Below are 25,580 nucleotides of genomic sequence, written 5' to 3'. Positions count from 1 at the left end.
ATGTACTTGAGTGTAATTTAAAACCTAGCATTTATTATGGAAGATGTGCAGTCCGTGCCGTAACGGGTTATACTTACTGGATGTTCGGTTGCCACCTGTTGTTCTCCCTTACACCATGACCCTTGTGCATTCAGCGTACCTTTGATTGCTCAAAACTCACAGTGCCTCAGTGCAAGAGAGCTCCCAGTGGGGCCATCCTGTGCTGTTTGCAGTTTTGCTTCTTTCTGTGAGTGGGCGACCTCCAAAACACTAATGAAACCGCTGTACCTCTTGCCACAGGTGGCTTCCCCTCAGACAGCACACACCTCTCCATGCACACAGGCTCCGACCCATCCACGGCACCCAGCAACTCACCACGCAGCAGCCCTGCCGCCCTCACCACACGCACTCCCACTGACTTCAGTCATGCTTCATCAGGTTTGCCGACTTCTTTTAGGTGCCACACACTGCCCTCTGAGCTGTAGGGGAAAACTGAGTAATTTAGCCTCAGGGTAGCATTTTCCAGTTTGTGGTTCATCAAATGGAATAGGTACCTGCGATTCAGCATTTGGCCAGAGCCAAATTAATTATTTTCAGGATCTGGTATCTGATGGCCAAGTCTTGTAGTTACCTCATTAGTATCAAAACTCCTACTACTGTCAACGAGGTTGTTGCCAAAGCAAGAATGGGAACGGACCTAAGAGAATAGAGAAACCTGCCCGAGGCTTATAAGCAGGGAGATAAATAATAAGATATAGTAAGTGATATAATGAGCAACGTATCTTATCTGGCAAATAAGCATTACTGGATTGCTTGTTTCTGAAAAAAAACAGGCACTGTTCATAATTGTACTGTACTGTCAGAACATAGCAGAATGTTTTTGTTCCTAGTTCACAATTACTAAGGTAATTCTTATTCTACTCTATTCTATGCTGTTGACTCCAACGCAGATTATGCCTAAAAAAAAAAAAAGAAAAAGAAAAAGAAAAAAAATGTCCCTGTACATTTCAAAGATCATTAGTAAATGGTATATTCCTAAAAGTTTGCTGTCTCTTTATATAAAGTATTTTCTCATTTTCTGGATATATGAACATGATCTTTTTTTTCAGCACTCTTCTCTAACTTACAAAAACTCTGGAAGGAAAAAAAGGGGATGGAGGGAGTGTAGTGTAAGACATTACTGATGATGTAGCCATATGAAATAGTGAATTTTACTTTTTTAATGTTGATGTATTGTTTATTTCCTTACAGATGATAACAAACCAATATCCTTGCACAGCACCACCTCACCAGCCAGCATGCCAGCAAGCACTGGGATCATCCCCAGTCACACAATAGGTGACAAACTTGCACACAGTTTTCACAATTATGATACTGCAACCACAGAAAATGTGTTAGAATGGGGGAAATAATCTTGATATGTATTTTTTAAGTCATACAAATTAGGTATGCAAGTAGGCATACAACTGCATTAAACTTAAGGTGTTTTTTTAAGGAATATTATTAATAGTTTAAGAGTAGGATTAGAGACACCAAATTTACTGCTTGTCAAGGAAATGAAAAATATAAACTATTTCCATGGAGTGGAATAGTAGGAAAGTAAATCTGTCCAGTTACTCGGTCAATATTACTCCCCTCGATACTCATAGAAGTTTGCTCAAGCAGCAAAAACATGAGATTACATCCAGCGACCTGTGCACTTCTGTTTTCCAATGGCTTCCCTGTTGTTTCACTCAGCATTAATATTTTCTTGGGACCTAATATATGAAGCATTTACACATATCGTTGTTGCAATTGTGCTGTAAGGAATTATTCAGGTCATTGAAGTGTGTGTGTGTTTGAGTAAAGTAGATCCAGGTGTTTGACTCTTATTATCTTCATAACTGCTCTTCAAGTAGCTGTAGGCTGCCATTAGCTGTCTTCTTTCACAGACTGAGCTTAGCTTCTACCTGTGGGTCTCCTGCCCTGAGCCATCTTGGCAACTCTCCATAGCCCCTCTTAGCTTACCCTCTCATTAGGGGCAATGCTCAGCCATCTGGTTCCTAGGCCAGAGGGAGGAGACAAATCCAAGGCATTTCTTCTGTGAAGAAAATTAGATATCTGTCTCTTTTGATAGTACTCATACCTTAGTATATTTTAAATAATTGGTTGCAGGTTGAAGTTCTTTGCGCAAGCTTCTGTACAGATTTTCTAAATACCAGCTCTTAATTTCTTCTGGATATTCCAGTCTAACAATAGCTGTAAAACGATCTGTACTCTTGAATTAGTCTGTTTCCAGATACAAGAGTAACTATGCATAAAGTAGATAAATTTTATTTCTTTAGTGACATTGGAAACTGTTCGCTTAGGCATTCCATAGCATTCGTATCCCAGTAAACTGCTGTAGCTTATCTGTGAGAACATGTGATTTTGGAATATTCTTGTGTAATTTTTTATGTTGAAATGTTATGAAAAAATAGTTTGGTATCATTGGAGAATGACGAAATGCACATGATTAAAATAGCTTGTAGAAAAGTTGGTATGTATGTTGCTGATATTCTCCCTTTTTCAAATATGAATAGGGTGCTGAATATAATTACTTGTAATGTGTTGAATGAAGAGTACCAGTTTAGACAGTACCAGTTGTCTTCCTCTAATGCTCTGTGAAAATCATACTTGCTGAAGTACACCTTCATTTTGTTTTCTTTTCTTATAGTAAGTCCCTCAGTGACAACTGAAGAATGTAGTGGTAAGAACCGAACCCCTTATTTATCTCAGCCCTGATATTTGAACAAATACTAAACTCAGGGAAAACTGATCACCAAAACAAATGAGTTACCATTTCAATTTACTTTATAAACTGTCTCATGCTTCTGTAAGATTTGCATTAAAGTTATTAACAGTTCTGGTCTTCTCATCTTCATTTAGAGTTCTGTTGAATTGCCTTTGAACTACGCTATTGATGTAAGGGCTGCAGAAGAGATCTGCTTTCATTCAACTAGGCCCTCTCTAATTTTTCCCCATAATGCTGATAATCACATGCTGCAAAGTGCAGTTCATAACTATAGTAAATCCAAAGCTTGGATATTGGTTTCTCTCTCTTCAAAATCGGAGAGCTGTCCCCTCTCCAGTTTTCAGAAGTGGCTTTTATTGTTTCATGGTCATGAAATATTTTAAATGAGAAAATATAAAATTTCTGGAGAAACAAAGGATTTAATGTTTCAAAATAAAATATTTCACTTTGAATTGACATTTTAAATTAAAAAAAAACCCACATAGTTCTAGAATGTTAACCTTTTTAATTATTTGGTTTTCCTTACTAGAGAATGATTTAAAAGAATATTTTCCTAAGGAAATTTTCTGTTTTAACAGAAGTATTTTTAAGGTAAAAGTAAAATAAAAATAAAGCAAGCAATTTTGCTCTGTTTACTGATTCTTAAAACACATATTGTGCTGAGGATACCATAAAACACAGAAGAGTTCTTAAAAATTGACATAAAATTATTATTTGTTTCTTTATCCTTCTTCTTTAGATGATGATGTTTCCTACGATATAGGAAATATACCAAATGAGACTAACAAGGTTAAAGTTACGCTGAGAAATCCCAAGGAGAACAGAAAATATGTTATATTGTTCGATGATACACAAGAGATACCAGTGAATGCCAGCACGTACACATCAGAACTAGACAGATGCCATAAGTATCAACTTATATCAAGATTTAAAAACTGCAGTGAAAAAACTATTCCTATGCCTATTCTACCTGGTAGGTATAGAAGAGTTTTAGTAATTTTAAATTCTTTTTTTTTTTTTTTTTTTTAACATGCAGTGATACAGCTTTTGTGGATTTCATAATCTATTCTTGTCTTTACAGAGATTAAGGCAGGTTTTCGTGTAAGATATGTAATTTCCTCATTGTAAAGGAAAAGTCAACTTCATCTGCATTGGCCTTATGCAGCATGGCTAGCAATAACAAGGATAGCCAGCACTTGAAAGCTACTATTTATGTTGGATGTTGTGTTCACCAAAGTTACTGCTTTTGTTGAATTAAAATTTTCACTTATGATTTGAATGCATTGTTTTTGTCTCATGAATACTTTTTAAATTTCAGCTTCTTGTTTACTTCTTTGCATATCATTCTGTGCCAATCATATCTTAATACTGCAGAACAAATTAACAAATATAAAAGAACAAATTGATATTTAAAGAATCAGTATAGCTAATGTCACATTGATATTTAATATTAATCCATTCTAGATAAAAGCAAGTGTTCTTTAGAAGAGAAGATTGTTGAAAGCACGTATGCAGAGTTATGTTTCAAAGACAATACCTCAGGTACAGATTGTGCACGTGCCTGTGAGAATGCGACTGTTAGCTGTGAAGGTAAGACACTTCTAACATAATTTTAAATGCTAATTTATTTATTAATGTAATAATAAATACATGAATATTAATATATATGTTGTCTTTGGATGAGACTGGGAGATTTAAATTAATCATGCCAGTGTGAGGGAGGAGATGTTCAGAATTTCTGGGGTGGTCAGGTTAGGGACTACCATTACACACACCGCAGAAGATCTGGCGTAGAGTTCAAGCCCAGAGAGCTCATTCCCTGAGTTTACCAGCTTCACAAATTGCAGACTTTTGGAGATATTGAGCTCCTGCTTGAAGGCCTGAAGGGGAGCTGAGAGCTTGGAAATCTGAGGGTTTCCTGTGAGCTGCTCCCTTGCAGACTAAGTGGGCAGCTGGCTTTGCAGGCTCCTGGATAGCAGAGTACAGGCACTCTGGCACTCTGCTCTTGGAGCTTGCCAGCCTTGGAGACTGAGAAAACATTGGCTTAAAGGCAAATAGTGTGGTAAAGAAGATATGCATGCTCCATATCCTTACGTCCTAGAAAAATGCCCGATGAATGTTCTCTTCAATGTTTTTATCAATGACCTGGACACAGGAGTTGAGTGCACACTAAGTAAGTTTGCAGATGTTACTAAACTGGAGGAGCTGTCAGTTGCCTTGATGGTAGAGAGGTCCTGCAGAGAGATCATGATAGATTAGAGCACTGGACAATCACCAACTGTATGAAACTTAATAAGAGCAAATGATGGATTCTGCACCTGGGGTGGTGTAATCCGAGATGTATGTATAGTCTGGGGGACAAGTTGCTGCAGTGCAACCCTCCAGAGAGGGATCTGGGGTTTTGCTTGATGGTAAGCTCAATACAAGTCAGCAATGTGACCTGGTCACCAAAAGGGCCAACCGTATTGTGGGGTGTGTTAAGCAAAATACAGCTAATCGCTAGAAAGAAGTGATTGTTCCACTCTGCCTAGCATTGGTGTGGCCTCACCTTGAGTCCTGTGTGCAGCTTTGGGGTCCACAATATAAAAGGGATATAAAAATAGGAGTGTTAGTGATGGAAAGTAAAGATCTATGCAAATTGAATTGATATAAAAGAACCTAGATCTCAGTCACTTGGGTTCACTAGGTCATACACTTTTCTGTTTGGGATATTCTGGTAGTGTACTAAAAATGATGTTGAATAAATATAGTAGAGCAAATCCCAGTTAAGATGGTATAATATATTTTTAGATATGATTTGATATACTTTTAGATGTATAATTTTAGAGTTGTGAAAAATATTGATAATATATTTGTGTCTATTGTTCCAGGAAATGATATGAAATTTAATGGATCTTGCATACTAATTAACAAGTTATTACCCAACTCTACTTACAATTGCAATCTTATAGTACACTATTTTGAAACAGTGTTTGTCAACAAATCCTTCACTATAGGAACGGAATATGATGGCAAGTATAATGCTTAATTTTGCTTTGCATTCCACAAATTTCTAGAAACACCCATTACAAATCCGACTGTCTGTGCTTCCTGGAGGATGAAGATAAATTTTGAGCAGTATGCTCAGCCAGTCTCAGGTTCTCCTCCAGCTCTTATCACCCCATCTCCTGTCCTTGTGGTAGTTCTTTGACCACAATCACAGTTGTCCTTTCTCCCTCCAACCCCAGACTCAGACCTGCAGTCTCAAGCCTTCCTCTCCTTCCCTAAGAGACTGTGACTTTTTATTTTTAAGGATGAGAAAGTGGCAAAATGTAAGCAAGTTTCAATGAAGATGAAGACTAAAAGAAAAAAAAAAAAACAAAAAAAACCTGCAGCCCTAGAGAAAAAGAAGTATCAAATTCTTGCTTGTGAAGAAAGATGATAGAATAATTGCAAAGAATGCGTCCAGATAAAATGATAAAATATTATACAGCATTGTCCTTGGAAATGGCTTAGCATTATTTTATAAATTAAACAGAAAATCACCTTAAATCAAGTAACCTGCAAAGAAAATTTCAGGATAGAAATTTGAAGTTGGTTAAAATTATAAGGAAATCAAAACAATGTATAATAATTGGAAATGTTGAAGAATTTTAGTAAGATGTGATGTTGCTGTATTCACCTATATCCTGAATCGATTAAATTTATGAAATTAATCTAATTTGATGCTGTTATATGTACTCTATAATTGTGTATAATTTCTTTAAATGAAATAGACTATGCAAAATCTTACGTTATTGCTATCTTGCTTTAATATCCAATGAAACTGAGTTTAAATAAAGTAGATATAAAAAGGAATATTTTGCATTTTAATTCTAACTTTTCCCTCCCATCCCTTTTTTTTTAAAAACAAAACAAAACAACAACAAAAAAAACAGCTCCAGGAGCACCAGAAAATCTTACAGTAGAAATTTCTGTCGAAAATGTAACAGTTAAATGGAGACCACCCAGCAACACTTCAGTGAATCTTATACGTGGCTATAGGGTAAACTGCAATGGCACTGTTAACAGTAAGTGTATCCTCTCTTGGTACAGAATAATTCCTCACATGTTTTAATATTTACTGGGCACCAAGCGTGATGCAGTGTCCAAACATTTTGGAATTTCTTAAAAATGTCCAGTAAAAACACTAAATTATTATTGTTGTTGTTCTACAAACCTTTTTTAAAAGTTTCTTTACTTTGAGGTTGCTCCAATTCAATGATGTGGTTATTCAGTTTATCATTTCAGGGCATCGCTGTCATCCTTCATTTCTCAAGTATCTTGTATTAAAATGTGACAAGATCGTCAGTTGCCTGATCAGTTTTTCAGTTTTTAGAAAGGTGTTGTCTACCTCAGAAAATGCACCTATAGCTTGACAATTTATTCTCAGAGAAGATATATTCTCATCGAACAGTTTTAATTTTTCACAAATCAGAAGTTTGTGGGGAAGTGGAAGAATTTTTCTAGGTGAAAACTTTTTTTTTTTGTTGTTGTTTTCTCTTTAGAAATTTTAAGGACAATTAATACAACAACTTCTTTTAGTTATCTTCCCTTAGGATTTTTCTTCCCTGTTTCAGCTTAACATAGTAAGCTTGGTGGGTTCTAGTAACGCAACACTGAACCTATTTATTCCTCCAAGAATGACAACAGGAATTGAATTTCTAAGAAGGACTATTATGGATCTGTGTACACTTACTGAAATGGCAGGAAGAGCAGAAAGGGAGCTGCCTTCTGTGTAACATTAATGTATGTAAAAGTCAGGGGATCCTAAGTACAGAGGGTGGCATATTCATGCTTACAGAGGTAAAGCCAGGTACTTGTCTTCTACTAAGCAGTCTCTCCTTTCATATGTGCTGCTTCTGTGGTTGGTCTGGCTTGGCCAATGTAGGAGACCTAGGTAGTATGCTTGGCTGTGAGGAGGTCTCATCTGAAGCAGCTGTGCTTCATGGAAACATCAAAAAGCCATTGCTCCTCAGTTCCCTAGGCCACCAAAGCCCCAGTTGCAGTGTTGGTAGTAGCTTTGCTCATGTTGCTCCTTGGGCAATACCTTTCTGTCCTGCTTGCCACCAATGAAAGCAGATGGCATCTCCTGCATCATTACCAGAACAAGCTTGTCCAGTATGCAGAGTGACTTCAGACATTTATCTAGTGACCTCTTCCCAAGCTTTACAGAGTTTTCACTTTTTTTTTTTTTTTACAGAATTTCATGATACCCGAAAGTATCAGCCTCTCTTTGTCTATGTGCCTCATGTTAGTTTTTAATTATGCTTGTTTTAATGACATACTGAGGATGTAAAACAAAACAAAACAAACAAACAAACTCAACTTCCTACTTGTTCATTTGAGGAATATATATATTCTTCTTCCTGAGCCTTCCATTAGCATTAATGAGCAAGACAAACCAACCAAGCCTCCTTAGGACAAAGTAATTAAAATGGAAGTATACAACAGTGGTTTTAGGTAACTCTGACGAGGTGAAAGAGTTTCTGTGCTCCTAACATACATATCTGTATCTCTTTTTTTTTTTTTTTTTTTTTAAGGGACAGATAACACAACTGCGTTTACTTGTGATAAATTAAAACCTTATGCCAAATTTAATGTGTCTGTAGCTGCATATATACATAGCAGAAATCCTGGGAATAACAGGGAAATTGAGGGAAAATACACCGAAACCAGTTCTACAACAGAACCAGGAGGTAAGTCTTGTTTGCTAGCTGTTATGGACAAGGTTGACCCTAACACAGGAAATATGTACTTTCTTATTGCACTTTACATTTTTATATATGTTATTACTACTACTCAATAAACTGATTAACATTAGATTTTTTTTACTAACATTTGTATCATTAGTGTTTCATTTCTAATCATTTAGTTTTAATCTATTTTTAATTTATTCATTTACTGTTTTTATCTATACTAAATTTTTCAAAAAAATTCTGCGTTCATTTGGAATTCTTTAGAAGACTTAAGAAAGCTTTATGTCTTCATGTAAAGAGAACATTCAAATTAAGCAAAAAGAGAAAGAGAAACATCTTTGTGGAATGAAAGCTACAAAGAAGTGCAGAACATACCTTCTATTCTGTAGCTGCCTGGTTGCTCTAAGCAGAACTGCATGGCCAAGGATACACCAATACTAATGTCTGTACTGTGTTTGTTAGTTTGGATGTACATATGAGCAGTCAAATTCTAAGACTCCTCATTAGGTTATAGCCAAAGAGCATACCTAGCATCGTGCTGTCAAAAAGGTCTGTCCTCCATGGGAAGCCTATCCCCTTGGCCATGATTCTTTGTTACATATACACATTCTATCAATATAACTACAAGAAGAGCTGAAAAAAAAAACAGATTTTAAAGATATTTCCTGATTTTCTGATGCAGATATTACTACTTTCTAATTTGTTGTTGCTGTTTAATTAGTTTGTTAGTTTGGGGGGGGGGGGGGAGTTATTTTAGTGTTTTTTTTTGTTTGTTCCTTTTTATCTTCAGATGTAGGGGCTCTTACTGTTCTCATTCCTTCTTTGAGAAAAAAGCACATCATGTTTGTCTAATTTCTTCCAGTACTTTTTTTTAGCTCTAGTTCCACCACCTGTAGGCTCATCTAAAATAGAGGTACAGCTACAGGGAAACTATGATGGTTTATACCTGCTAGGATACTAAATTGATATTTTCTTTATTGCACTGAATAATCAAAAAATACTTTTTAGTGAAAAATAAAATGTTATTTTTGTGCTAGTGATGGTAGGCTTTTTATGTGTGTGCGTGTGTATGTTTTTTTGTTTTTGTGTTTTCTTATTGTTGTTTTCCTAATATTAGGAAAAAATAAAAATCTTTCATTGCTTTTAGCACTTCTGGAAAATATGTAGAGTTGGATATATAAGAACGCTGAATCTGTCTGCTATTGTTATTAAAGTTGTTTCAATAGGTCTTTGGGAAATAGTTCTGGCAGTCTATTCTTTCGAATTTTGAATCCTATCTCTCTTTGGAGTATGCAGAGCTTTTGCATCCAGTTTTAAATATTATCCGTGAAAACAGCGGAATTTCCCTATTACTCTGGGTCACTGGGCTAACAAGTTTTAGATTCTATTTGGAACAATATAGAGATCAAAATTATCACCTGAAGCCCCATAGGGAAACAAACAACTGGTAAATGAATGGATTGATAATGTAATATATTTGATCTGAGACTTACCTGTAACCAAAACTGAAAAATGTACTTAATTTTTAAATAGTCCTAATATCAGCGCGATGATCTTTTTTTTTTCTTTTTCTTTTTTTCTTTATGATTATCTAGTATGAGCATATTTGCATTTTGGAGACCCCACTTTCTGGGGCTATACTCATATTTTAATACCTCGGGTGGAGGTTATGTTCTCTGACACAAGTTTAAGGGTCTAGAAAATCAAAACAAACCAAAAAAACACACAGTTCTCATATTTTTTGAGGAAGTAAGACTTTGTTTGCCTTCATGAATTAATGGTATTAAACATTCTCCAGGTGATACAGCAACAGATAACATGATCAATCTGATACTGCAAGAGTTTTATTTCTTGAAGAGGAGAATATATCATTAGAGCTCAACTCCTTGGGACTAGAAAAAATGACATTTTGTAAAATATTTTTCTGTCCTCAACAAACACATTCCCTCAAGAAATGCTCACTTTCTCCTCGCCACAGCTTTTTCAGTAGCATGCTGAGTAGGAAACTCACAGACTTGCCCTGTGCATAAAAATGAGCAACTGCCACCCACCCAGCCAAGTCATATGTCCTGCTAGCTCCTAGATGAAATCTGCTTGTAAAGCCACACACAGCTTAACTCTTCATATGAAGAAAAAAACAACTGCACTTTTTTTTTTTTTTTTAATATAGTGCCTTGCAAGTTGAAGTAATTTTGAAGAAAATTTCTATGGTGGCCTTCTACTGAGATGTGGCTAATGAAGCTACATTATGCTGAAGGTTATTTACTTTCTGACTTTCTGAAAGGGTTAAAAAACTTTCAAGGAAAGATCCCGTGTCCCCATTCTCAAACCCTTTTGCTGCAACATACAAAATCAGAGCTAAGAAACAAATTAGCCTTAACAGATATATAATCATTAAAAAGTAAAAAGTTTCTGTTGTTTTTTAGGCCAGTTTTAGGACAAGGTGACACTTGAAGCAAAAGAATACTTTTGCAAAATACAGCAGTAAGTTCTGATAGGAAAATCAAGTTACAGCAGCTTTGAAACTTAGACACTGACTTACACTGAAAATTTTGTTTGTTCTCATGTTTTGTTTGTTGTCTCATGTTCCTGAAATGAGAAAGTGATGTCAGTAGCAAGAGGTGAAGCTACTATCTTATTATCTCTGGCAGCTTGACTTTTGGTAGAGTTCTGGTCCTCCCAGCTGTTTCATCTCCCCTTTACAGCTTTTCCAGCTTGGATAAGGCTCTGATTAACCCAGCATTGATTTTATTTATCTTGTTAAATTGCGGCTGAAATTTTTAAGGAAGAAGATAACAAATAGACATGAACACATGTGGTTATTAAAATATTTGGTTTCAAGTTATGGGAATGGAAGGAGTAACACTTCTTTTATAAATAGTACCAGATCCAGTGACTGACGTCCATCTACATCTGGAAGGCGATAATGTCGTCAACATTACCTGCAAAAATCAACAAGTGTACGGGAAAGAAACATGGTTTCTATTATCCTGGAATGCTGGACAAAGACTTGAAAATACATGTGCTTTTCAGATACGAGATCTCTCATACTTGACAAATTATAGCTTTAGTGTAAGTAAGCTTATGAAGCTAAACATCTAAAAAACCTATATTTTCATTGTTTAGGTGTATTATACTTGATCTTTGAGAAAAAGGCAAATATGGTGAATCTGTAGGCCGGAGATGTAAAGAAGTAGCTGTTACTTATGAAATAAAATGTCTCTGCATATGTTTCTAGCCATATCAATCAATTCCTTATGTGCTATTCCATATAAGTTCTGCCAGCATGAAAAGTACAAGCTGAATAGCATGGGACAGAGAGAAATTTGGGTGTCTTAAATGTATCTGATATTACAGTGTTTAAAACACATTTAATGAATATCTGGTTGTCATTTCTATCAAAGAGAATAAATATGGAACTTAAGTCTTGAGATAATTGCTCTGAAATTAATTGTTCAAAATTTTTCATTGTACACTGTTCTTCAGCTGTCCCTAATGCTTTAGGCACTAGTTATCATAAAGCGGTTTGGATTCTTTTTGTGACGTGTTCTTACATCAGCCTTTCACAAACCTGCCCATGTATCCATCTAAAATATATCATCCTCTGAGTTCCCTGTTTACAGGCTTCACTTTCCTGGAGGCTTCCTGCTATGTTGTCATCTTTTAGGCATTTCATCCTTTTGGCTTTTGTTTGTGAAGCCAGTGGCCTTGTGTCCATCTCTTAATGTGGACAATTGTAATATTTCCTTTTGTCCTCACAGCTTCTCTCAGGAAACATTAGGTTAGAAAGTAACCAGTAGGAACGACAGAGTTTTATTACTCTTAGGAACCAGTTTCACTCATTCTTCTCCTTTTTTAAAAACTTTTTTTCCCCCCTTCATGTCTTCCTGAGGATCGCACTGTCAGAGAGCTTTTGTAGTCTAGACTTGGTTCTGAGCCTTTGTCAATATTTCTCCTACAGATTATGATCAGAAAGCTATGTATTTGGCAAACGAAGATGATCTCCAATAGGAGCAAAAATACTTATGTCCCCTGTAGCACAAACCACACACCCCTGTAGGCCCTTCTCCACAACTTGCAGCGAGCAGCTTGTCTGACAAAAAGTTGGCTTCCAGTTGTCTCAGAACACTGGTTTGTGCTTTGAACATATTTTGCCGAATTCTTACTGGAGAAACCAGGGAAAGCCTTATGGCCTTAGATAGTAATAAAAAGATTCTGGGTCAAGTTAGGAGAGGCTCAAGAAAAACAGATCTTCTGTGAAAGCTGGCAGATGTCGCAATTTCCTTCTGTCTAATTGCTGAATCGTTCAGGGAATAAACAGAAGGGTACCCACAACACTCTTTGGTTTAGTGAGGTTTTGACTCTGCTGCGATGGGTTTCTGGCTTTTGCAGTTGGAGAAGCTTTTTGCTTGATTTCCCTGCTGCCCCTGCTACTTCTCTGGGTGCTGCCACTTACCCACTGCTCAGAAAATGTTTTTCTTCCCAGCTGCAGAACTGAGCAACCACCAGCCCCCAGAACACATCAGCCTTTTAGAGCAGAGGTGGAAGGCACAGCCCTTCCAGATTTCTTTCCAGGGATGGGATAGGCTCAGAGAGAGCTCAGCCTGCAGCGAATGATGGCACTGCAAGTCATTCTCCTCCCCTTCCTACTCATTTGCTTCAGGAGACTACTTTAAAATCACAATTATTTAATCCTGCTAGTACTCTCCCCTGTTCAGTACTAAATCTTTACGTTTAATCCTAAGATTCATTTTTCTTCACAAGCAAGTGTAAAATCTTTGATGCACAAATGTCCAGCTGCCTATTAGATCTAATCAGACTTTCTATTAAGAAAATGAAAAAGAATGGCTAAATGTAAAATAGCATACAAAATAGGAACACATCTAAATAAAGCCAGTATTTTAATATCAGTTAAAGTACCCAAAAGGTAATGTTGCAAGAACGCAGCTTATTTAAAAGTTTTCTTTGGTATTTATTATCTAACCTTTAATGAATTATTTCCGGTACAGGAACGTGGGTTAGAAATATCCAATTCAGTTAGCTATTTAGATATTTACTGTTGAGGCAAATAAAATGATGTTCTATTTCATATCATTTGGTTACTTTTCAGAGTTGAGAAATTTGCTTTGTGATAGGTTGGATTTTGTTGTTGTTGAGATGCATCTGATTTTGATTTTGTAAACTGTCTCTCCTCTTGCACTAACATTTTTATTCAGTCACACACATATTTCTGGATCTAGATCTTGCTGTAACGTAAGTGGAAATATGAGATGCACTGTAAAGGGCTGTATGAAGATTGACAACAGATCATGCTGGCAGTGAGGTTTATTCTTTGAAAATAGATGGATGCATTTCAAAGACCCATAGTTCTTTGGTTCTGAAAACAAATTATGCAGGCATTTTTACTTGCTATATCTTAACATTGTTATTATTCTCACCTGCTGCATGCAGATCAGTGTGTCTAATGGTGAACATACAGGAGACCCAGTAATTCGGAGTATAAAAACCAGATGTAAGTAAATAAATATGGCATTTTTACTTTTTGTCTTTAGCATAGTATAGCGTAATAGTGTAGATTGTGAATTCTATTACAATCGTTTCTAAATACAAATCCAATCTGCTTATTTTTATAGTTAATAATTAATCTGCATTCAAAAAAAAATAATATCCTCCTTCAGCATTAATGTAATGAATGATGTTGACAAGTCATCAAACATGACTCAGAACAACTACATAGCTCTGGCTTCTTCAGGAAATGTTCTAATGTGATTAGAAATTCATTCTTCTTACTTATATTATTCACTTTAGAATTATTTTCCTCTGTTCAGATACTGTGTTTCAGGAGCTGAACATGTGTGAGTTGTCAGGGATTCCCCACTCCCATGGAGTTTGTGTGTCCAATGCCAAAAATTATGAGAAAGTCCAAGTATTGTAGACATGGGAAGTATTGTAGACAAGAGAAAGAAATAAATAAGATTTTTATTTATTACTTATCTCAAGTAACTTATACACCTGGAAGGCTTTTTCCATTGCATCTTTTTGGGAACTTTACTTTCACATCTGCCATTGGTGTCTAATCAACAGTAAGGGTCACAGGGAACCTGTCATTGATGCTCCCAAATGAGAAGGCCTGTTTTGAACTCAATTCAAAATGACAGCTGAGTTAAAGAAATTTGATAAAAGACATTTTTGTTTAAAGAATATGTTACTGAAATGTCCTTGTAGCACTGGCAAGAGCTGACAGAAAAAAAAAAAAAAGATTAAAAAGAGGTAAATTAAGAAATTAATTTAGGAACAGATCTTTTTCTGACCAAATACACAAAACTTCACATATTATTTCATATAATGAGTAACTGATTACAGGATAATTCAGTCCTGCAGCTGGGCAGGCTGCACTTCTTGGCTGAGCTCCTGGGGCTGGGGATGAGACACCGCATTCCCTCTGTCACACAGTGCGACAGCCTTGAAAACCAGGAGCAGCTGGCAGCTCCCCTGCTCACATGTACAGCTCACACAGACCATGTCAATGCCAGGCCAGTGAGTGAGAAGTAGCATCTCGACAGGTGGACATGAAGAACTTAAGTGAAAGTTTTCTTAATGAAAAAGTTCTCTCCTTGTCAGTGAGCCTGACATTTTTTAACTTTTAAATAACAAACCTAAATTCAATATTTAAAGATAATTGCTTAGTTCTTTTTATCAAAAAAAAAAAAAAAAACAAACAAAAAATCAAGGATGGTTCTGTACAGAGATTTTTTAAAAGCAAAGAGAAAAAAAAGTAAAGTTTTTATGCTCTTAATTATTTATTTAAAAAATAATATATTTTTTTTCCTTTTCCTGTCCCTAGATAACTCTAGGGCCCTGATCATATTCTTGGTGTTCTTGATCGTTGTGACATCAATTGCTTTGCTATTGGTTCTGTATAAAATCTATGACCTTCACCAAAAAAAGCTTAGGTAAGCTTCATATTTCTCTCCATTCCTTATAAAAATGTTATTTTTTATTTTTTATTTTTTCAATGATATTTCACAACAGGTAGTGCAAAAGTGTTAGGAAGTTTCGTATTTCACTAATACGTGGAAAAGACATCCTTTCATCTTTTCATCCTTTCAAAAAAAAAAAACCCACTCAAAATCGCTCTTGGTGGTTTGTCTGGCAATGCAAATATGATGAACGAGATTTAAAATCTCTCTAGTGTACCTTTTTTCAGGCCACAGAAGATTTATTCTGCCAGAACAATATGCTTTGTTACTACTTCTGTGAAAAAATATTCACAAGTATCTGCAAAACCTTTCCTTCATAAAGTAAGTCAAAAGTATTAAAAACAATACACACAAAACAAAGTGGCCAGCAGGTGTAGAAAGGTGATTGTCTCCCTCCACTCTGCCCTTGTGAGGTCCCATTTGCAGTGCTGCTTCCAGGTCTGGGGCCCCCAGCACAAGAAGGATGTGAGGCTGTTAGAGCAGGTCCAGAGGAGGGCCACAAAGATGATCAGAGGGCTGGAGCACCTCTCCTGTGAAGAAAGGCTGAGAGAGCTGGGGCTGTTCAGCCTGAAGAGAAAGCTCTGGGGAGACCTCTTTGCAGCTTTTCAATACTTAAAGGGGACTTATAAAAAAAGATGGAGAGCAAATTTTGCTTGGGCAGATGATGATAGGACAAGGGGCAATGGTTTTAAACTAAAAGATTTAGATTAGATGTTAGGAGGAAATTCTCACTCAGAGGGTGGTGAGGCACTGAAACAGGCTTCCCAGAGAAGTTGTGGATGCCCCATCCACAGGCAAGTGTTCAAAGCCAGGTTGGATGAGGCAACCAGAACTAGTGGGCAGCATCCCTGCCCATGGCAGAGGGTTTGGAACTAGGCAGTCTCCAAGGTCCCTTCTGACCCAAGCCATTCTATGATATGATTCTATGAAAATTACGCAAGCAGTAAGATTCTTTGATGCAGCTCCCTTGTTTCTCCCCTGTGATAGTGCTCATTGTAGGGCAGGGATCCCAAGCTCCTCTGTACAGGGTCTGTAAGTCCTAGCTGTGTCATTTTTATTTCACAAAGAGCTTGTAATGCTGTCTGTTTACTGAACAGTCTTGTTCGTATATGAAACTGTATTTAACTCATTATCAGATATGTCTTACTAGTCAAAGCTTTTACAGATGCTTTTGGTTTTTTACAGCAATTCTTCTGAAGACATCAGCCTCGTAGGAGGTGAGTATCTATATATTTAGCAGGTGGAAATAAGATTAGTCACGTCTTACTGCCACTTTTGGATCGTTTACATTCTAGGTTTTATATGTAGATTACAGATATTGACATGATAAAACCTACTTTAGAGAAAAACAAACAAACAAAACACACATTCAGTATTTCTCTACATATTGAAATATTGAACTTCAAATATATTCCGGAAGTATTTATACTTAAATGAACTGAAAGTTTATCAGTTTGAAAACCTGATATTATTTCATTAAAAAAAAAAATGTTACCCCAAATTTCCTGTTTCCCTATACCTTCTTAAAACCAAAAATTTTAACATAAAGCAGTACTTTATCACTGTAAAATTTGGAAGGCTTTCGAATTCCAAAGACTGAAACTAAGCATTATTTGTAGCTTTTTGTACAGGATTTCAAAGCTTATGAAGACAAACTGATTAAGTCAATACCAGAAAGCTTCAAGAAAACATCTTTTATTACATTCAAGCCCACAAAAATTAATTACATTAAATTGGAAGTAATACTGTGTTGATATCCAAATCCATTTGCTCAGATACGCATAATTGTTTAAACAATCTTTTAAATGGAACTGAAAATTCAACAGATGTCCAGTTAGAGATGTTAAGCCTTGTTCAGTCATTATTATTAAAGATAGTACAGATTATTACAACTCAGAATAAGTTGGAGAAAATTAGGAAAAGTAGGCAACATTTATTGTTATATTTCAAAAGAAATGTTAAGCAGGTTGTTTGTATAGTAATCCATTTAAACATTGCCAGGAAATGATTAGAACTAAAGTACACCCCCGTAATTATTGTGGATGTTTGGGCTGTCTGTTGCTGTGACCCAAGTATGACAATTGCCACTTTGTGCAAAAGTGCTGTTCATGCAAAGTCCCTGCATGTGGCCTCCTCCTGATGCATCCACAGTTCCACAGCTGAACAAGGTCTGTTATTCCCAGGACCTGTTTGCTTGTAGATTGTCTGGGGAACAACAGTTTTTGAAAAATAAATATACTCAGTTGAAATAACCGGGTTCATCCTTTTGTTAATTTAACTGACAATTTGAGAAGCACATTACATTACTGACATGTAGTTTACATTTTAAAAAACAGTAAAAATAAATGTTCAACATATTTACACAGTTAAAGATGATGAAAGACAGCTTCTGAACATAGAGCCAATACCTTCTGAGAAATTGTTGGAGACATATAAGAGGAAGATTGCTGATGAAGGAAGACTTTTCTTGGATGAATTTCAGGTTTGTCGTTGGCTCAAAATATACCACAGATTTGTAGCCAGGTGGTTGGAAAAATTCTGTTCAGGAGCATGTCTAAAGTATATGCACTAGATATGCACTAGTTATAAATAAATAACAAAGAATCTAGAAAATTGAGTGAATTCTTATCTGAGGTCAAATACGGCTTCAGCTAATTTTGCTACCAAGTTCTTATGATCCAATGAAAATACTTTTTTTTTTTTTTAATTTATTTTTCTTTCTGGAGTGGTTCAAAAGTACTTTTTGAGGTTAACTTTCTATAGTCTCTTTCACTATTTCACTAGTCACTCTTTCAAATAGGCATGGGGATATAAATAGTATATAATTGTGGAGATATATAATTAAGGGAGAATACTTTTCATTTATTTTAAATAGAAGAAGTATATGAAATAGTACTGTATGAAAGTTATCTTCCAGATTCTTAGTAGCAAATTTCTTTCATATATATTTGATTGTAAGTAGCTCTTTTAATTACATGATTACTAATTAAATAAACACTGTATTTTACAGAGTATTCCTAGAATTTTCACTAAATTTTCAATAAGGGAGGCCAAAAAAAGCCATAATCAGAACAAAAACCGTTACATTGATATTCTTCCATGTGAGTATTTGTTACAGTTTTTGCATGTTCTATAAATATTTGTTGTCTCAGTGCCTCGAGACAATATAATTATTTTGTTTAAATACTTTAAACAGATGACCATAACCGTGTTGAGCTCTCTGAGATACCAGGAGATCCAGGATCAGACTATATCAATGCAAGTCATATTGATGTGAGTGATTTCTACTTATAAAACCTCATAGGCTCTATTGAAGAAACCCTGTAATCTGCACATTTCGTGTATGAGACACTCTGAGGATTTCCATTTGAGTTTTTTCAGTCTTTGTAATGTATTTGATATTATTGGAGTGTTGCATATTTAGTTGATTCCTAAATTTGCAAATCTTTTTAAAATGTTCGTATTTTCTTTTTAAAAGTTGAATAATGTTGTACATTTTTACAGGGCTTCAAAGAACCAAGAAAATATATTGCTGCACAAGGTAATTTCTGAACTTAAAAGAATCTGTTTTTTTCATTCAACCACTTAGGAAGTAGTCACAAAGTATTAGTGAATTTAAAGAAAAATTGAAAATCTAACATTTTGAAATTAAATGTGAAAAAAGTTGCCAATGAGATTTGACTTAGGGAATTTTGTGAAGATGAACAAATTGTACTTCACAGTCTGATTCTGTGTAGTTTTATGCAAGGGATTTTCAAATTTCACAGATATGTACTAAAGATATATATATATATAACTTTTAAAATGTTTTAGCCTGATGGCTGCAGTCATAAAGAAAGCAAACCTGTGGCTGTTATTAGCATGATCTCTGGTTAGTTTTTCAGAATGCGTGGCTAAACATATCAACAAGGCAGCTTTAGTGTAGCTGTACTCTTTCTGAAAAAATCCCTTAATATATCTCCTGCCAGGCCCCAAGGATGAAACCACGGATGATTTCTGGAGAATGATCTGGGAGCAGAAGGCAACAATTATTGTCATGGTTACTCGCTGTGAGGAAGGAAACAGGGTGAGAAATACCCATCCATCCATCCATCCATCCATCCATCCATCCATCCATCCATCCATTCTTTTGTGGATTCTTTTTGTGGAACAGAACGGGTTGCTGTGCACCTATTGTATAGTATTGTCGCTTTATGTTACAAGTTAAATTCCATGGATATTTGGAATTATTTGGCAGTGATGTCCTAAGTAGTGACCACCTTTTCAGGAGAGGACAAGACCTATGAGAAACTGGAAAACTATACTAAGTTGCTGTCTATTTAAAATCAGACTTCCTTCTAGCTCTCTACTGTCTGCCACTTTGCTGTCATGTTTGCTCACCAGTTAACTTCATGTCTTTGTAGAACAAATGTGCCCAGTACTGGCCATCAATGGAGAACGGCTCTGCAACATATGGGGACATTATTGTGAAGATCAACGAAAGTAAAATGTGTCCAGACTATATAATTCAGAAACTACATATCACAAAGGTAAGTTGACTCAGGAGTGTAAGACTGACTGGAGTTGGAATGTGTATTTGGAGTCTGTAGGTTTTGTTAAAAAATTCTTTTAAAGCGTGAGAAGAGTCAGCTGTCATTGGAAGATGCCTGCTGGTTTTTCCCAAGCAATATTTGGTTTAAATAAAGACTTGCCACATGTAGGTGTTATTCGTTACAGAAAATATGAGTTAGACATGCATTTCCCAACTTAAAAATGTATTTTCCCTAGTACTCTGGAATCTACTTTTTAAGAGGACACAATATACTAAGTATGGAAAACTTAATGTTGTGTGTTTTCATTAGATATTTAGCTTGTTTCTAATCCAGAAATTTATCTGGTTTATATGTATCTCAGCATTGTCTTTTATGAGTAAAAGTAATGTGACTCGCAGACCACTATTATCTACTTCATAATAGTTGTGCAGTTGTACAGTGTACAAATTCTGGTAATCTCAAGTGCATTTATAAACATAAGCATTTTAAGATTACCATTTGGCTATGTGAAAAGTCACTAAGGCTGGTTAACCAATCTTTTTTATACATCTGAAATCATATTAGTTGCTCTATTTGTAATTGAGAAGAAAATTTGCCATCTAAGGCTAAATGCTCCTCTAATACCCTTTGCAAATATATTCCAGTATGGGGAAGTGGAATATAAATCACAGATCTTCAGCAAAATACTCAAGCAACAGACTCCACCCATCTTGATCCATGATTACAGCTGGGAATTCCTACTCTGCTGTCTCATTGCATTTCAATAATGCCAAAATTGCAACTCTGTGTGAAGACAGTGAGAATATGATGATGTTAAGAATTAACTGTTAAAGACACTGCTCTGTGACTAAAAAAATCTAATAGCAGAAGGGAAAGATTGCTGCAGGCTGAGGACTAATATTTTAGAGATGTCTGCTCTCTGGCTGACATCGTATTAATACAGATAAAACTGAAAATGGTTGTGGAATTTAAGAGTCATCCCTGCTAAGAAATTGGAGACTTCTACAGTTCTGGTGCAATAGTGATGTATGATTCCTGAAAGAGTGGTGAATAACCGTATGAACAACTGTGTCACACCTGGATACTTCAAGTCTGAGCAAGAATTTGGGGATTAATTACTGGGGAGATACCCGTGTAGCCATACTGAATCTTGGCCAGTAAAAAAGCCATAGGAAGTCTTTGTCATTTTGTTTTATAATGATGATTATCAAAATGTGTGTCTTCTCTTTGAATCTAGCAGCAACATATGAAAATAAGACCCAACCCTAGACGTGGTTTAAGCCTTAATCAGGTGACTTAAAAAAGAGAGTCAGTATCATTGAAAATCATAGGTTCTCCTGTACCTTTTTCTATTCTGAGTTAGTTTAATTTTATTTATTTTATTTTTAATCTGTGGTACCCTCAGCAAGGTACTTCTAGGAGACATGAGAGAATTACTAGCCAGTATCCCTTGAAGCAAGCAGAGTATAAACTAGCCAAATTATTCATGAATAGAGTGGGGAGACATCTTATACTCTGGATCATAAGCTAGCCTGAGAATAAAGTATTTGTAACAATGTTTTGAACCTCCTGTTTGTTCACTGTATAAGTTATTCTGAATTCCTGATTCACAGCTCTCTTGACTGCTACTTTTTTAATTTAAACGGAATATGAAAAATGTTGTAACCTGAGAGACCATTGAGCACCACATGACAGCACACTATTTGAAATTTCTGCTTCAACATTTGATGACTGTTGTCGTTATTTTTCTTTTGCTTTGTATATCTGCACTTGATTTTAGCTTTGCATATATAGATATGTTAAAAAAACAAAACAATCAAACAAACAAACAAAAAAAAATACTTCTTTTTGTCTAGGGAAGAGAAAGGACAGCTGGTAGAGAAGTCACTCACATTCAGTTCACAAGTTGGCCAGACCACGGAGTTCCCGAGGATCCTCATCTCCTTCTTAAACTCCGACGCAGAGTTAATGCTCTAAGCAACTTTTTTAGTGGCCCAATAGTGGTTCATTGCAGGTAAATTTTAAATATAGATATATATATATTATGTTAAATGAAGTGAAACTATTCACAAAAGGGAGCTAGGAAAGTTTAGTAGTTTTGATACTGATCCCAAATTTTGTGATTTGATTACTTAAGAGTGAAATAGCTAGAGAGGCATTGAAAGGTCTGTTTTCTGAAGTCCCTGAAGACTGATTCAAGTCAACTAAACCTGAGGATACATAAACTTCTGAAAAGCAGCCAGGTAAATGCCACGCTATTCTGGCTATAAGCACCATGTTTGACAATATTGGCCTTATTTTCATTATAAGATGCTAAAAATCCAAACTTATAATTTTTAGTGTTGCCAATTAATTCACTACAAGAACTGTTTTGATTTCCTTTCTATCCACTTCTCATGGGTTTTCACTTTCTCTCTCTCACTGACTTCCCCCCTCTCAGGGAGGGACTGGAAGATGCCATTCCCCTTCGATAACCAAATCCCTTTGTGCTTTGCAGTGCTGGTGTTGGACGCACTGGAACCTATATTGGAATTGATGCAATGCTGGAGGGGCTGGATGCAGAAGGCAGAGTGGATGTTTATGGCTATGTTGTGAAGCTGCGTCGGCAGCGGTGCCTCATGGTTCAAGTAGAGGTATCTTGCTAACATTCCTTTCACTTGGAACTCTCTTTCACTAAGTTCTTCATCAGTTTTTCTCAGAAGTGCTCTGCTCAGTCTTGGGTACTCCTACAATTCAGGTGAAGTTTTTCATAGAAAATATAGCTCTAAAAATATTAAGAGAGAGAAAAACTTCCAGTACAATTTTTAAGTTTTAGAAACTTTTGCTTTTTAAGTTTAGACATTAGAGAAAAAAGACAGTAACATTTTGGATTTGATAATCCAGCTTTTGGCATACACTTCATAAATAAAAGCGAACAAAGGTTAACTTATATAATCAAACTTAATGTTCATATTCAAAAATCTTTCTGTCTCCTGGGATTTTCAGTTGAGTTGAGAGTACAATAAAAGTCATGGATTGATGGAATGTATGTTTTAAACTTATTTAGATGTTTTTCAGATCAAAGTTTTCAAATCTGAGTTGCATGTTTTTTGAAAGATATGATGTTTATTTACAGAACACTTTTCATCCAACACACTGTGCTCCAAAATATTTAATTTGGAAGCCCCTATGATTTTCAACAGTTTAATGCCTATATAATGTTAATGTTTACTGTTATTACCACCAATAACATCATATAAGTAGTTGTTTTTTATAATTGTTTTAAAAAGTGCTATGATTTTTTTTACTCATCAATAACTTCATTTTTAAATCCTTCAAATGGGAAATACCAGTCACAGTACATCCTTATCCATCAAGCGCTAGTGGAATACAATCAATATGGAGAAACAGAGATCAGCCTCTCAGAACTGCATTCCTATCTTAACAATCTGAAAAGAAAAGATCCTCCAAGTGATCCTTCTCTGCTGGAGGCAGAATTTCAGGTAAATAAGCATTGCCTTCTAGTGCATTAACCTGTCACTCCCATTAACATTAAAAAGTGCCTTGCACAATAGCCATGAAAAAGAGGTACCATATAAATAAAATAGATCACTTCTGGGCTATTTTCCTTCTCTGGTACAGAAACAATTTCTTTACCTTCATGAAAGAAAACCATCCTGTAAATGAATTAAATTTGATTCTTGCTTTTGATGTTAAAATTTTAAATAAAGTTTAAGGGCATAAAATGATTACTTGTGTCTATGTGCATATTTTCCATGCCATTGTACATGTAGTACAATGTAGTGAGACCAAAGTAGTGTGACCAAAAGACCAATCTAGTGTGACCAAAATTTATAGAATTATAGTAAGAAGTGATGCACTGGGAGATGAAGACAAGATATGGGTGTCCAGAGGAGACAGTGATCCTAGAAACCATTTTTATTCCAAGCATAATGCCACATTTCTTTCTTTAGAGACTGCCTTCCTACAAAGGCTGGCGGACACAGAACACTGGGAATCGAGAAGAAAATAAAAGCAAAAATAGGAATGCCAATACAATTCCATGTAAGTATTTTCTATGAACCTTTTGTTATTTTATCTATTATGGAAACCTATTAAATTTTGAACAAACAAGGACAGTAAATTACCTTCCTGAGATGTATTCGATTAATTAATTTTCTCAATGTTGTAAAATTAGAAACTTCTCTTAGTGTTTTAAAAAAGATTTTTTTTTTTAAACTGTGAATTCTCAGGAGTGTTTAAGTTTATTTCAAATAAAGTGGGCTTTATTCTGCAGTCTGTTATTGAAGGACTGGACTTTTTCTGCTTACAGACTCCATTAAAACATCAGAAACCAACTGCCCTTTCCTTTGGTGAAAATGAAGAACTAGAACTTGATGTCTCTGACAAGCTAGTGAAGGATCACAGGCGCTAGGTTTCAAAGAGCGGGTCACTGTCTTATGTATAGGGTAAAACTTTGCTCAGTACTTGTATGCAACGCATCCCAAAACGTCTGTGGCTCACTTAAAAATTGCATTAGGAGAGAGAAGGAAGTAGTCTGATGGGTGGGAATCTGGAGGAGCCTTTCTCAAATCTAGAGTACCTCAAGGTTGGCTTTTGACATTACCCAAGGTGGAGGAACCCTTAGCCCTCTTCTGTCAAATCCTTTTTTTTTCTGATGCCTTTGGCCTTTCCCCAGTAAAGACACAACTGCCTGGGAACGGGTCTTAGTATGTGTTGCAAGGGTTTTGCAAAATCAGCCACCAGTTCCCTGACTCCCTTCTACTGCTTAGGAAGCCACAAACATACTTGGTAGCACAACACCAAGTTCAGAAATTTGCTACAGTTCAGGGTCATTGGAAAAACTTGTCTTTGCTCTTCTCCCAGAGCAAAGCAACCAAGCCACAAGGGAAGCCAGGCCACCATGTGTGTGGCCGTCTTCATCCAGCAATAAAAACAGTAGCTGGGATTCCCTGGAGGAAGCAGAATGGTGGTGTGGAGACAGCCCCCCTCTAATGCTGTATATGAGCAGCAGTGGCATAACTGTGACATTATCTCACGCAGATGACTTCAACCGAGTGCCAATCAGGAACGAAGAGGAACAAACTAAGGAGGGTGAACATGATTCAGATGATTCTTCAGATGAAGAAAGTGACTGTGAAGAATCAAGCAAATACATCAATGCTTCCTTCATAACTGTATGTAGATAGAGGGTCCACTCTAAGCATCTCACAAGCTTTCAGATAAAGCTTGCCTATGATAACTATATACTAGCTTGAACTCATTCTCTTATTGGCTTCACAAATAGAATAAGTTTACCTGAACAGAGGAGGAAGACCTGATGGTTGATTGGCAAATCCATTTAGAATTTTAATAGTCAAAATCTTCTACATTTCACTACTACAAGACAATCCGTATTAATATTTTCTCTGGGAGTGAAATGTGAGTACAGTTATTCAGATATACAGAACTGTACTAGTAAAAATTTGGGCCATCAATTTTTTGGTGTCATATTTACCTCCAAAGAGAGCAGTTATCAGTTTCTAATTAGATAATAGATGTTATGGAATTATTAGGTAAATTAGATTTATCTAGATTCTTTAAAATGTGACACAGTTAC

General features: G+C 35.9%; 1 protein-coding gene across 12 annotated transcripts in view; it reads left to right on the top strand.

Annotated features, from left to right (window-relative positions):
- The window catches only part of PTPRC (protein tyrosine phosphatase receptor type C), a 71,072-nt gene that overhangs the window by 41,034 nt on the left and 4,458 nt on the right, over positions 1–25,580 (top strand). For 6 of the 12 annotated variants that reach the window (XM_083845554.1, XM_083845559.1, XM_083845558.1 and 3 more), the window contains 23 exons: positions 280–417; positions 1,231–1,317; positions 2,675–2,707; positions 3,492–3,725; positions 4,217–4,342; positions 5,623–5,763; positions 6,670–6,801; positions 8,314–8,469; positions 11,351–11,541; positions 13,921–13,981; positions 15,314–15,422; positions 16,635–16,666; positions 17,816–17,931; positions 18,460–18,550; positions 18,646–18,722; positions 18,954–18,990; positions 19,418–19,515; positions 19,853–19,978; positions 21,838–21,995; positions 22,479–22,614; positions 23,314–23,463; positions 23,935–24,025; positions 25,025–25,158. In XM_083845554.1, the coding sequence (XP_083701680.1) occupies positions 280–417; positions 1,231–1,317; positions 2,675–2,707; positions 3,492–3,725; positions 4,217–4,342; positions 5,623–5,763; positions 6,670–6,801; positions 8,314–8,469; positions 11,351–11,541; positions 13,921–13,981; positions 15,314–15,422; positions 16,635–16,666; positions 17,816–17,931; positions 18,460–18,550; positions 18,646–18,722; positions 18,954–18,990; positions 19,418–19,515; positions 19,853–19,978; positions 21,838–21,995; positions 22,479–22,614; positions 23,314–23,463; positions 23,935–24,025; positions 25,025–25,158 (2,654 nt within the window). The remainder of the gene's footprint in view (positions 1–279; positions 418–1,230; positions 1,318–2,674; positions 2,708–3,491; positions 3,726–4,216; positions 4,343–5,622; positions 5,764–6,669; positions 6,802–8,313; positions 8,470–11,350; positions 11,542–13,920; positions 13,982–15,313; positions 15,423–16,634; positions 16,667–17,815; positions 17,932–18,459; positions 18,551–18,645; positions 18,723–18,953; positions 18,991–19,417; positions 19,516–19,852; positions 19,979–21,837; positions 21,996–22,478; positions 22,615–23,313; positions 23,464–23,934; positions 24,026–25,024; positions 25,159–25,580) is intronic. The other 6 variants (XM_083845552.1, XM_083845561.1, XM_083845557.1 and 3 more) reach the window with 2 other exon arrangements.

The sequence above is a fragment of the Anser anser genome (genome assembly GCF_964211835.1).
Source record: "Anser anser genome assembly, chromosome: 8".
Taxonomy (NCBI): domain Eukaryota; kingdom Metazoa; phylum Chordata; class Aves; order Anseriformes; family Anatidae; genus Anser; species Anser anser.
The sequence above is the reverse complement of the archived record's forward strand: the minus strand, read 5'-3'. Positions and strand labels throughout refer to the sequence as shown.